Below are 11,620 nucleotides of genomic sequence, written 5' to 3' on the forward strand. Positions count from 1 at the left end.
AAACTGTCCCAAAACAGGCACTGCAGGTGCCTGAGGGCTGAGCCTTCCCCATGGGGAGCTGCAGCTGGCTCTGTTAAATGTGGCTTCTCCAAACCCATTCCTCCAGTGAGACACACCTCAGGAGCAACTTATTTCCCAGGTTTGTATTTGCACCAGTCGTGAGCAAAGTGAAAAAAAAACTTAAAAACCCCAGAAATCACCATGTTGTTTTCCAAGATTTTACTCGCCTTACAGTGAGCCAAACCAGGGGCTGGGCAGGGATCAGAACAGCCCCTCCTCGGTGGCCAGGGTGAGCAGGATGGCCTTGCAGGTGTTCTCAAAGAGGGCAGCTCTGTTCTGGGCCTCCCCCTTCTTCACCCAGTGGCGGTAGGTGCGGAAGGCGCAGGCGTCGATGAGCTTGCGGACGGGCTTGAGGGCGTAGGGGTCCCTGACCACCAACTCCCTGGTCACTGACTTCACCTGCCTGTACTGGTAGTAAATCCTCACCGAGGCCAGCACGGTCAGGCAGATCACCTGGGGCACAGGGAACAGCCTGGCAGTCAGGGGAGTCCTCCCAGAACAGCTTGGGATTCAGGGGAATCCTCCCAAGAGCAGCCTGGCAGTCAGAGGAATCCTCCCAGAGCAGCCTGGCAGTCAGAGGAATCCTCCCAGAACAGCTTGGGATTCAGGGGAATCCTCCCAAGAGCAGCCTGGCAGTCAGAGGAATCCTCCCAGAGCAGCCTGGCAGTCAGAGGAATCTTCCCAGAACAGCCTGGCAGTCAGAGGAATCCTCCCAGAACAGCTTGGGATTCAGGGGAATCCTCCCAAGAGCAGCCTGGCAGTCAGAGGAATCCTCCCAGAACAGCTTGGGATTCAGGGGAATCCTCCCAAGAGCAGCCTGGCAGTCAGAGGAATCCTCCCAGAACAGCTTGGGATTCAGGGGAATCCTCCCAGAGCAGTGTGGGATTCAAGGGAATTCCCACAACAGCCTGGGATTCAGAGGAATTCTCCCACAACAGCCAGGAATTCCCACAACAGCCTGGCAGTCAGGGGAATCCTCCCACAACAGCCTAGCACTCAAAGGAATTCCCACAACAGCCTGGGATTCAGGGCATTTCTCCCACAACAGGCTGGCATTCAAGAGAATTACCACAACAGGCTGGCATTCAGGGAAATTCTCCCACAGCAGCCTGGGATTTTTGGGAATTCTCCCACAACAGCCTGGGATTCAGAAGAATTCCCTCAATGGGGTGGTCCCAGTGCATCACCTCATGTGGGGGAATCAGGAGGGAGCTCAGTGCCTGGCACAGTTTAGTTCCTGCAGGGCTGGCAAAGGGCAGGAGTTCATGCCAGGGAATCACAGAATCACAGCATGGTTTGAGTTAAAAGGGAATTTAAAGCCCATTTCATTCCCTGCCATGGGCAGGGATGTCTTTGCCTATCCCAGGTTGCTCCAAGCCCTGTCCAGCCTGGCCTTGGACACTTCCATGGATGGGGCAGCCACAGCTTCTCTGGGAAACCTCGGCCAGGGCCTCAGCACCCTCACAGCCAAGAATTTCTCCCCACTATCCCATCTGACCCTGCCCTCTTGAAGCCATTCTCCCTTGCCCTGTCACTCCATCTCTTGTCCAAAGTCCCTCTCCAGCTCTCTTGGAAGCAATGGAAGGGGCTCTAAGGTCTCCCTGGTGCCTTCTCTTCTCCAGGCCGAACTCTCCAGCTCTTTCAATGTTTTTTTTTTGGAGGTGAGAGGCAATTTCTCCCTTCTCCCTTAACTCCTTCCTGTGAGGGAATGCCCAGGCATCCTCCCAAAACCCATCCCCACCAGCCTTCCCCAACCCCCAGTTTCTCCCAAACCCATCCCACTGCCGGCTCCTGCAGCTCCCAGCCCCATCCCCACCTTGAACTTGCGGAAGGGGCTGAAGTGCCGGACCTCCTCCACGTCGTACTGCTGGAAGAAGGGGTGTGCCAGTGCCTCGCCCGCCGTGTACCGCTGCCGCGGGTCCACCACCAGGAACCGCGAGATCTGCAGGGGGAGCCGCTCGCCCTGAGCTATCGCCGGGCTCTGCAACGCCCCCTGCACTCCAGGTTTTCCCAGCTCAAGCACCTACCAAGTCCTTGACGGTGTCAGAGCGGTCATCCCACTCTGGGGAGCCGAACTGGTAATCGCCGTTCATGATCATGCGCAGCATCAACATCTGCTTGCGGTGCCAGAAGGGCGGCGAGCCGGCCAGCAGGGTGTACATGATCACCCCCGTGCTCCACCTGTGGGCAGCAGGGTGTACATGATCACCCCCGTGCTCCACCTGTGGGCAGCAGGGTGTACATGATCACCCCCGTGCTCCACCTGTGGGCAGCAGGGTGTACATGATCACCCCATGCTCCACCTGTGGGCAGCAGGGTGTACATGATCACCCCCGTGCTCCACCTGTGGGCAGCAGGGTGTACATGATCACCCCATGCTTCATCTGTGGGCAGCAGGGCGTACATGATCACCCCATGCTCCACCTGTGGGCAGCAGGGTGTACATGATCACCCCATGCTCCACCTGTGGGCAGCAGGGTGTACATGATCACCCCATGCTTCATCTGTGGGCAGCAGGGTGTACATGATCACCCCAGTGCTCCATTTGTGGGCAGCCCACAAGGAGCCTCCAGCACCCCCTGTGCCACCCTCGGGCACCCAGCTGGCTCTGCACCCCAGGGGAAAACCAGCAGGGAAACTGGCAACACCTGGAAACAGCTGGAAAACCAGCACGGAACTGCCCTGCGTGTGCCTGAGGGGCTGACCTGAGCTGCAGGGGACTTTGAGCTGAGCTGGTGGGGAGTTGTTCCCTGGATGCTGCAGGAGGATGCCTTGAGATGGAGAATTTGGCCCTTGCAGAGGTTTTTAGGGAAGGGAGTGGGGTTTGGTGATGCACAGCTCAGGTGTTGTGGCTCAGACTGGAGAGGGGATGAGATGCCCTGATGTGTGTCACAGCTCTGACCACTGCAGCCTGAAGCCACCAGAGGTGGTGGCAAAGTCCCTGCAGAGCTCTGGTGAGCTGCCCTGAGCTGGCTGCTCTCCCAGGGGCTGCACAAGGTGTTTAAAACCCCCATGTCTTGGAGCTCAGCCTAAGCTGACTTCCATGAACAGAGAGTTTTGCTTTCCCTCCCACAATGGGGCAAAGTGAGGAGATGGGTTTGTCCCCAGGCTGCTTCACTCCCTGCTCTGTGCCAGAACCCCCTGGTGACCCAGACAGCCCCTCACAGCCACCAATATTGGCTTCTGGTGCATCATTTCATTCTTTCCAAACACTCAAACACCACATGTGTGTGTTTAGGAACAGCTTCTCACTCACATATCCACCTCCTTCCCGTAGCCTTGGTGCTCATCATCCATGGAGCACTGCAGGATCTCGGGGGCCAGGTAGCCAGGAGTGCCACAGATCTCTGTGGGGACAGGGACACAGGGCAGAGCATCAACCCAGGTGCCATTCCCACCCACCTCCAGGCAGCCCATGGTGGCATCTTTGCAGGGATGGTGCTCACAGGGAGGAACTGCAACCTGTGTGCATCTCACTGGTGATTTTTTTTGTGAATTATTGTGGCTAAAAAGTGAGAAAAAAAAATTACATAGATGCTTGTGGGAGGGGATGCCTGTTGATGGGTATGTGGCTCTTTGCATGTAGGAATTGGGGGAAACAATAGGTCAGTAAGTGGATGAAGTAATGGGGATCATCTGGAGGAGAAAAGAAGTGGAATGGATTGGGATTAGGTTTTCCTAAAGAGCAGCAACTTTTCCATGGCAAGGAGAGAAGCGTGGAGGCTGTGTGCAGGCAGAACTTGGGTGTGAGGACAGCAAAAGCAGCCAAACAGCACCAATTTGCACCCCAGGTGAGACTGGTGACAAGGAGAGAGTGGGGCTGGAAAAACTCACCAGCCCAGCATCCCCCCACCTCACCTTTGAGCTTCTCATTCTCATTCAGCTGGCAGGAGAAGCCAAAATCTGTCAGCTTGATGTTCATGTCATCATCCAGCAGGATGTTCTCCGGCTTCAGGTCGCGGTGGACGATGTTGATGGAGTGCAGGTACTGGATCACTTCCAGCAGCGCTCGCATGATCTTCCTGGGGATGGGGACAGCTCACCCCCTGTCCCAAACACCCACTGGCACCACCATCCCAGGGGAGGGGACAGGGACAGTGCACAGGGACACAGCCCAGGGTGCTGTGCTCTCCCCTCTAACCACACTCTGCTCTTGCAAGGTGATTTTCACACCTGGCCTTACCTGGTTTCTTTCTCGCTCAAGGTGACTTTCTCAGTGAGGTAGTCAAAGAGCTCCCCTCTCTTCATCCTGCATGAGGGAGGGGACACAGAGTCAGGCAGAGGCTGAGCTGCAACAGCAAACCAGCCCTGAGTCCCTGGGGATGATCAGTCAGGGGTTTATGCCCCTTAACAACCTAAAATAACTTTCATAACAAGGGGTAAAAGTGCCTTTATATATTTTAGTACAATATCAGGCAGAAGGAGAGGCTGTGCCTGGAGAGGGCAGTTTTGGATAGAAACACAATTGTTAAGGTTGAAAAAGACCTTTAAGATCACCAAGTCCAACCATCAAAGATGGGGCAGGGATGGGGCTCTCCCCGTGCCATCCCACTCCTCTGACATCCACTGCACTGTCCTGGCATTGGGAATTGTGACTTTGCAGACACCCTGGTCCCACTGAGCATATAAATAACCCTCAGGGATGCCTGACAGCTCCCACCAAAGGTTACAGGGAAACCCGAGCAGTGCTGAGCCGCTGACAGAGGGAAAACAGTGCTGGCAACAGAGCTGCAATGAGTTTGCAGTAATTGGGGCTTGATTCTACCTTAAGGGCTGCTTGTCCCTCCACTGCTTGCCATTTTTGCCCCATAAAAAGCTGGGACAAATCTGCAGAGAGGGAGTGGGCCCAGGGTGCTGAGCCAGCTGGTACTTACAGGTCAAACACCAAGAAGAAGAAGGTGCTGGATTCATAGCTGTCCTTCAGCTGGACTGTAATAAAGCACAGGGGCTGTGAGCACAGTGTGAGTCCATCAATGGACTAAAAATCTGATTAAACTGCTAATTGAGTTAATGAGGAGCTGATCTTCACAAGTGTTGTGCTTGGGAGACAATATGGGAGGCACTGCTGGGGGTGTGTGTGGCAGGAGAGCAAACACTGCTCTGAGCAGGTGCCTGGTATTTCACCCCAAAAATCCTTCCTGGGGACTGGTTTTGGGGTCCCCCTCTGCCCTGAGGAACAAAGAGGGCAGAAATTGCTAATTGAGTTAATGAGGAGCTGATCTTCACAAGTGTTGTGCTTGGGAGACAACATGGGGGGCACTGCTGGGGTGTGTGTGTGGAGGGAGAGCAAAAAACGCTCTGAGCAGTTGCCTGGCATTTCACCCCAAAAACCCTTCCTGGGGATTGGTTTTGGGGTCCCCTCTGCCCTGAGGAACACACAGGGCAGAAATTGCCCTTGAGGGATGCTCAAGGCCTGACTTACTGACGTTGGGGTGGCCCGAGACCTTGCGGAGGATGTCGATCTCCTTGGTGGTGGCTTCGCGCAGCTCCTGCACCTCCTTGGGGGAGATGTTCCCCGCCGTGATGTCGATGATCTTCACAGCATATTCCTGCCTCGTGGTCTTGTGGATGCACCTCCGGACCACGCTGCTCACCCCCCTGCCAGGGACAACAGGGACAAAAGGGGGGTTCCATCCCTGCCTGCCCAGCCACCGGCACCTGGGCTGGCTGGGATTTTCATGCACCAGCGGGTCTCGCTCTGTCACCCTGTCTCGGTGGGACAGAAGGTTTTGAGCTGATGGAAAGTGCTGTTCCATGCTATTTTTAGCCCCATGCTGCTGTGGGCCCTGTTTGTATCAGATTCCCAGGGAACACTGTTCCTATGTGGCACTGGGGGACGTGAAACCAAAACAAGCCGCTCACCAAAACTAAAGCTTTACCTGCCCAAAACCTCCTTTGGCTCATATTTTTCATAAAACTCCTTGGATGAGTTCCAGTCTGGTAGATCTTCTTCCTTGGTCATCTCTGGCTCCTGTCAGGGCAGCACTCTGGGCTTGTCTAAGGGCAGAAAGGAGCTGCAAGGAAAAAAGAGCCAGGATGGGCACACACTGCTCCCAGAACTGGGATCATCAATCCCTTATGGAAGAAAAAACACTGAGGAGGAAGGAAGAGAAGGAAGATCCTGGACCAAGCAAAGGAGGTGTTTTGCTGCTTGGAAAAGCCAAGCTTTGCCCTTGGGATGCTGCAGACATCCCACTGGGAACAGGAGAAACCCCACTGGATTCCCTCATAGCCTGGCTGGGGCCAAGGCTTTGGGAAATGCTGCAGCACCCCAAAACCTCACCCCTTCCCTGTGCCCAGCTCACAGCAGCAGCCTCCAGAAACAGCACCCCACACCAACACCACCCAAGTGGAATATGGAAGCTGGAATCTGCCCCTGTTGTTTTTCTCTTTCTTTTCCTTATTATTTTTAAGCAGTAGAGGGGGCGGGTGGGTCAGGGTGCAGGTGGGGACAGAGGGACTGGGGACAGTGGGAGCTGAGCCAGCCTGAGGACAGCAGCTCAAAGAGTTCCCTCAGCCACTCCTGTGCAGCTGCCAGCAGTCTCCACAACTCCCGAAAGGCTCTTGTCCCATTTCTTTTTCCTATTTCAGGCTTGGAAGGATTTTTATACAGCTTGTTTCTGTGCCCATACACGGAGTCCAGGCAGTTAGGATGGAAAGCAGTTCTTTACAAGCCTGGGCAGCAAAACTGTCCCTTTGAGGTGACAGTTTGTTGCTGGGGAGGGGACAGAGGTGGGCAGGAGATCCCCAGCACTGTGAGTTTCCCTTTGCCCTCCTCTCAATAGCTCTGCCAGGGCACTGGCAGCTCTAAATACATTTAAATCTCATTAGCAATGTGTTATCTGTCCTGACCTGGTTTTAAGGACCAAAGTGTGTTTTGGGCGACTGGCTGCTGCTGCCAGGGATGTCTAACATGGGCTGGAGCATTTCTAAACAACCACAACCTTAACTTACAGAATTTTAGTTGTTGGAAATACTGTGAGTAATGCCAAACCAAGCTGAAAACACAAAGGAGAGGCAGGACCAGGAAGGAGGGAAAATAAATATCCCTGAGATGGAGGAGGGGGGGTAACCAAAATCTGATTATTTTTGAAAATCCAGGTCCTGGGGGTTGGTGTTGTGGGGAAGGGCTGGGGAGCATCCACGGAGCACTACCGGGAGAAGCCTGGAATCTGTGTGCTGAACCCGGGAATTTGTTTAAAATACCCTGGAATTATAAAAGCAGCAGGTGCAGGGCTCTAATGGGACACTCTGGGTTCATCAGCAGAGTGCAGGGGGGGTCGTGAGGGGATTTTCTGCCGGGAGGAACGCTGAGGGTGAGGCGCTGGGCATCGCCCCCCGCCCGCAGCCGGGAGGATCTCTAAGCACAACAAAGATATTCAAATATCAGTTGGAATAAACCCGCAAAGCTCAAGAAAAAGCAAGCTTTCATGCCGGCAGAAACGCGGCCCCTCTCCCTCAGCCCCGACTCTCTGGCGCTGACCCGGAGCCAAAGAAAGCTGAGCACGGGAGATTCCCGGGGCAGGACCCCCCTCACAACCCTCCCTCAGCGCCGCCCGCTCCTCACCTCGCTGAGGGCCCGGGCCCAGGCCTGGGAGCCGCCGGGAGCCGAGCGCTCAGGGCCGGCCGCCGCCGCCCGGCCCCGGAGAAAGCGCAGCGCGACTTGGCAGCGGCGGGAGCCGGGCGGGCATGGCCGGGCAACGGGCAAGGGGGGGCCGGGGGCCGCCCCGGAGCTTCCCCGGTTTAACCCTTCCGCCGCCGAGCACGGCCGGCCCCGGCTCCTCCTCCCCGGGGGCGTTGCTGAGCGGCCGCCGGGAGCTGCGGCTGCCCCGGGCACGGGGAGGCTCGGCCGGGGAGCGAAGAGCGGGGAATGGGAACGGCGGGAGGGAGCTTGGAGAGCAGCCGGTCCCAGCCTGAGCACCGAGCCGCTCTAAGCTCACCCACCGCCACGGCCGGGCTCCTCTTGGACACCTCCAGGGATGGGACACCTCCACAATTTCTCCGGGAAACTGTTCCAATGCCTGACCACCCAAACAGTACTCTTTTTTTTTCCCCTCCTAATATCTAACCGAATTTCCCCTGTATCAGCTTAAGGCTATTTCCTCTTATCACAGAGTGGCCCAAACCACCCACTGGTTTTATTTCAGTTTCACCAGGACGGTGAAACACCCCAGAAATGAGATGGGAGCTTGATCAGCACACAAAAGCTGCTCCTGTCAGTTCTGTCCTCATCCCCACTGTGGGAGGTGACTCCTCTCCCTTCTGAACACTGATTTAATCTTTTCACTTTCAGAACAGCAAGCGAGATGTGAAGTGCTTTAGGAATGGGCAGAATATCCATCAGCATAACAGCATTTCAAGGAAAACAGGTAATGCTAGGGAAAGTATTTTTAACAGCAATTGCACTGTTCAGAGCAGGGTTATTCCCCACCACAGTCCCTTATCCAGGCTTTTCCAGTGATGTCCAGGAGGGTGTTTAATTTATCAGCCCCAAGGATTTGAGCAAGGCATGATGTGGCAGCCCCCTCCGATGCGAAAAGGTTGCACTTTGCATCAGTAAATACTTTTAAGATAATAATTATTTTCATGTAGCTGCCATGGCTTTGTAACTTGCCTGAGCCAGGCCGAAGGGAAGGTTACAGGACCATCATCTCATGGTTCAGCCCTATTACAGCACAAAAAGAAACACCTGCAGAACACCCTGCCAAAATCAATTCTCACCTCCTCACCCTTCTACTCCAGCACTCAAACTCAACCAAAGCAAGGTACTTCTAGAGAGAGAAGTTTATTTATAGACATTACATACATTCAACACAACAATCAGTAAAACCCATGTTAGCTCATGCTGCTTAATTATTCACTCTTCCATTTTGTGCTAAATTAAATTGCGTCTGTGAAGTTGGATCACATCAGAGGCAGCTGTGGCAGGAGTCAAGCCACAGAGATGAGTGTGAATATATGAACTAACAAGATACCAGGCAGCTTTAAACTTTATTACTGAAGCTTTTTGTTTTTCATTCGTAGGTCAGTTCTTGCACGATGATCTCCAGCAGCTGCCTTGTACAGGCTTAGGACAAACCTGAAAGGGAAGGAGTTAAAGTCAGTGAGTTTTGGATCCCTGAATGGAAGGATAAACAGTTTTCTCAGTGAGTTTTGGACTCCTGAATGGAAGGGTAAGGAGGTATCTCAGTAAATTTTGGATTCCTGAATGGAAGGTGTTTTCCCTGCCGCAGGTCAGATTTGTCAGGGTGTTCCATTTGCTGGGATATGCTGAGCTGCAGACATCAGCACTAGTGCACAGCTGCCTCCTTCCTCCTGGGACAGGATGGTTTTGTTATCCTCAGAGCTCTGCTAATGCCCCAAATGTGCTGCTGCCACTTTTCCAGTCATTTTCAATCCAAGCATCAGGAATTCACCCCTCTCCACCCACAGGACCCAAACATGAAGCCCAACAGAACAGCAGCTGCTTTACCAGACTTCAGAGCACCTCCATCACTCCCCAGCTGCATCAAAGCCCCAGGACATCATTCCCATGATATTTTTACTGATTATCCCAGTGAAGAGCTGCCTGCCAGCTCTGTGTACTTACCATTGGAAATCCTGCACTGCTTGAGCACCTCACTGAAGCCCTCACACAGCTTGAGGTCGGTCTGCTTCTGGGCACACTCCAGGAATTGTTTCATCTCATACTGGCAAGGACCTTGCTGCTGGGCAGCCTGAGCACCCTGGGGCTCCTGAAACACCAAATGGCTCCATAAGGACCCTTCCAACAAAGCCAAAGCACCCCCACACTGCTTGCTGAGGGTTCTTGCCTGCATTTCAGTCAAAACCTTCATTTTTTTAATGGAAAACAAGTGAAGGGCTAAAGTACAAAACAATTTTCCAGCAGAGGAATGCCACATTCAGAGCAGTTTTTTAAATTACAAACACTTGAGTGGTTTTGATACATTTGAGTAACTCTGGATGGCACCTGAGCAAAGGCCTCCCCAACATCAGACCTGGAATATGAAAGTCCTGCCTGAATCAGAGGAATAGAGTAGAAAATAACACCAACACCTTGCCACACATCCCTCTGAATTCTTTATAAGATGACTCATGGTGAGTTACCTTGGAGATTCAGTCTGTAGTTATACTCTATATAATATAGTTTTATATATAGAGAGAGATTATATAAAGACTGTAAGCATCCCAGCTGTGCTCATAAGGCTCCAGTAAGTCCCTCAGCACAGAGCTGAGCTGCCATCAGCGTCCAGCCGTGCTTCCCCTCACCTGGTAAGTGACATCAGGCCTGGCAGCTTCAGAGCTGCCCCCTCCACTAAATCCTCCGGTGATGGCATGGCCGATGGTGTGTCCCACAGCCGAGCCCACGGCCACCCCGGCCGCAGTTGAGGCCATCTGGGCCATCAGCCCCGGCTGCTTCGGGGCCGGGGACGCCACGGCCGAAGGCGGAGCTGCTGCGGGGACAGAGGCCCGAGGAGCCGGAGCTGGAGACGGGACTCTCCTCGGGGGTGCCCGGCTGCGGGGACACAAAGAGAAACATCACTCCATCATCATCATCATCATCATCATCATGGTGATCCCAAACCATGCCGGGCAGGGGCCACACGGCTGCAGGGACACAAAGAGAAACATCACTCCATCATCATCATGGTGATCCCAAACCATGCCGGGCAGGGGCCACACGGCTGCAGGGTCTGGAGCCCGCTGCTCCTCCTGTGAGGCACGGGATGTCCCCAGCTGGAAGGGACACACAGTGTCACAGAGCGTGCTGCACAGGAGGCCCCAAGGATCACGCTGGGATTGCACACACCCCTGTTACACACTGAAGGAGTGAACTCGCTGTTCTGGTAAGCGTCTTATGCAAGACGTGGTCAGGGTTACAGGCGCCTTTCTGCTCACACGGCTGTTTTGGGGAAAAATACAACACGACCCAAAAGCGGTTGATCACCACGGTGCTGGTGTCCTGTCCCTGCGGCCGAGCAGACCCAATTCCACCCCCAAATCGCCCAACCCCGCTCCGCTAACCCACGGCCAGCCCGACTCAAACCAGCCGGGCGCTGCCACCACCCCGGCGCGTCACCCGCCCCCACAATGGCGGCCAGGCCACTGCGGCCTGCGCGGGGGAGAGGGGAGAAGGAGAGGGACCCCCGGCCGCCCTCACCTGGCGGGGGGCGGCACGCGGGACGTGCGGCTGCGGCTGCCCCTGGGCATGGCGGCGGGAGGCGGAGGGAGCCCCGGGCGGCGCGGAGGGAAGCGGAGGGAGCCCCGAGCGGCACGGCCTGGTCCGATACCGGCACGCCGCCTCTGAAGGTCACCGCGGGTGCGTCACTTCCGGGGCGGGTCTGAGTGGAGGCCACGCCTCCTCCGCCCGCCTGAGGCGGCACGCGGGAGCGGCCGCGATGGCGGCGGTGGGAGTAAATAAATAAACACCTAAAGTGCGGTTAAACCCGAGCTTAGTGTCCGTTCGTAATAATAAACGTCTAAATAGCGATAGACCTGCGTCTGCCGGACCTTCAGCCGCAATAAGCACCTAAATTGTGATAAATACGCGCGTGCAGGA

General features: G+C 54.9%; 2 protein-coding genes across 2 annotated transcripts; both read right to left on the bottom strand.

Moving 5' to 3' along the window:
* Window positions 1-204: 204 nt before the first annotated feature.
* On the bottom strand, window positions 205-7,855 carry PHKG1 (phosphorylase kinase catalytic subunit gamma 1). The gene is made up of 10 exons (XM_058817837.1): window positions 7,628-7,855; window positions 5,940-6,074; window positions 5,483-5,658; window positions 4,935-4,989; window positions 4,244-4,309; window positions 3,919-4,082; window positions 3,317-3,407; window positions 2,088-2,241; window positions 1,877-2,002; window positions 205-513 (listed from the first exon to the last, which is right to left on the bottom strand). The coding sequence occupies exons 2-10, from the start codon at window positions 6,020-6,022 to the stop codon at window positions 262-264; spliced, it is 1,167 nt and encodes a 388-aa protein (XP_058673820.1). The 5' UTR covers window positions 6,023-6,074; window positions 7,628-7,855; the 3' UTR covers window positions 205-261.
* A 974-nt stretch (window positions 7,856-8,829) lies between these two features.
* Window positions 8,830-11,394, bottom strand: CHCHD2 (coiled-coil-helix-coiled-coil-helix domain containing 2). The gene is made up of 4 exons (XM_058817893.1): window positions 11,222-11,394; window positions 10,330-10,576; window positions 9,650-9,794; window positions 8,830-9,139 (listed from the first exon to the last, which is right to left on the bottom strand). The coding sequence occupies exons 1-4, from the start codon at window positions 11,269-11,271 to the stop codon at window positions 9,129-9,131; spliced, it is 453 nt and encodes a 150-aa protein (XP_058673876.1). The 5' UTR covers window positions 11,272-11,394; the 3' UTR covers window positions 8,830-9,128.
* Between the last annotated feature and the right edge of the window lie 226 nt (window positions 11,395-11,620).

The sequence above is a fragment of the Ammospiza caudacuta genome, chromosome 20 (genome assembly GCF_027887145.1).
Source record: "Ammospiza caudacuta isolate bAmmCau1 chromosome 20, bAmmCau1.pri, whole genome shotgun sequence".
Classification (NCBI taxonomy): domain Eukaryota; kingdom Metazoa; phylum Chordata; class Aves; order Passeriformes; family Passerellidae; genus Ammospiza; species Ammospiza caudacuta.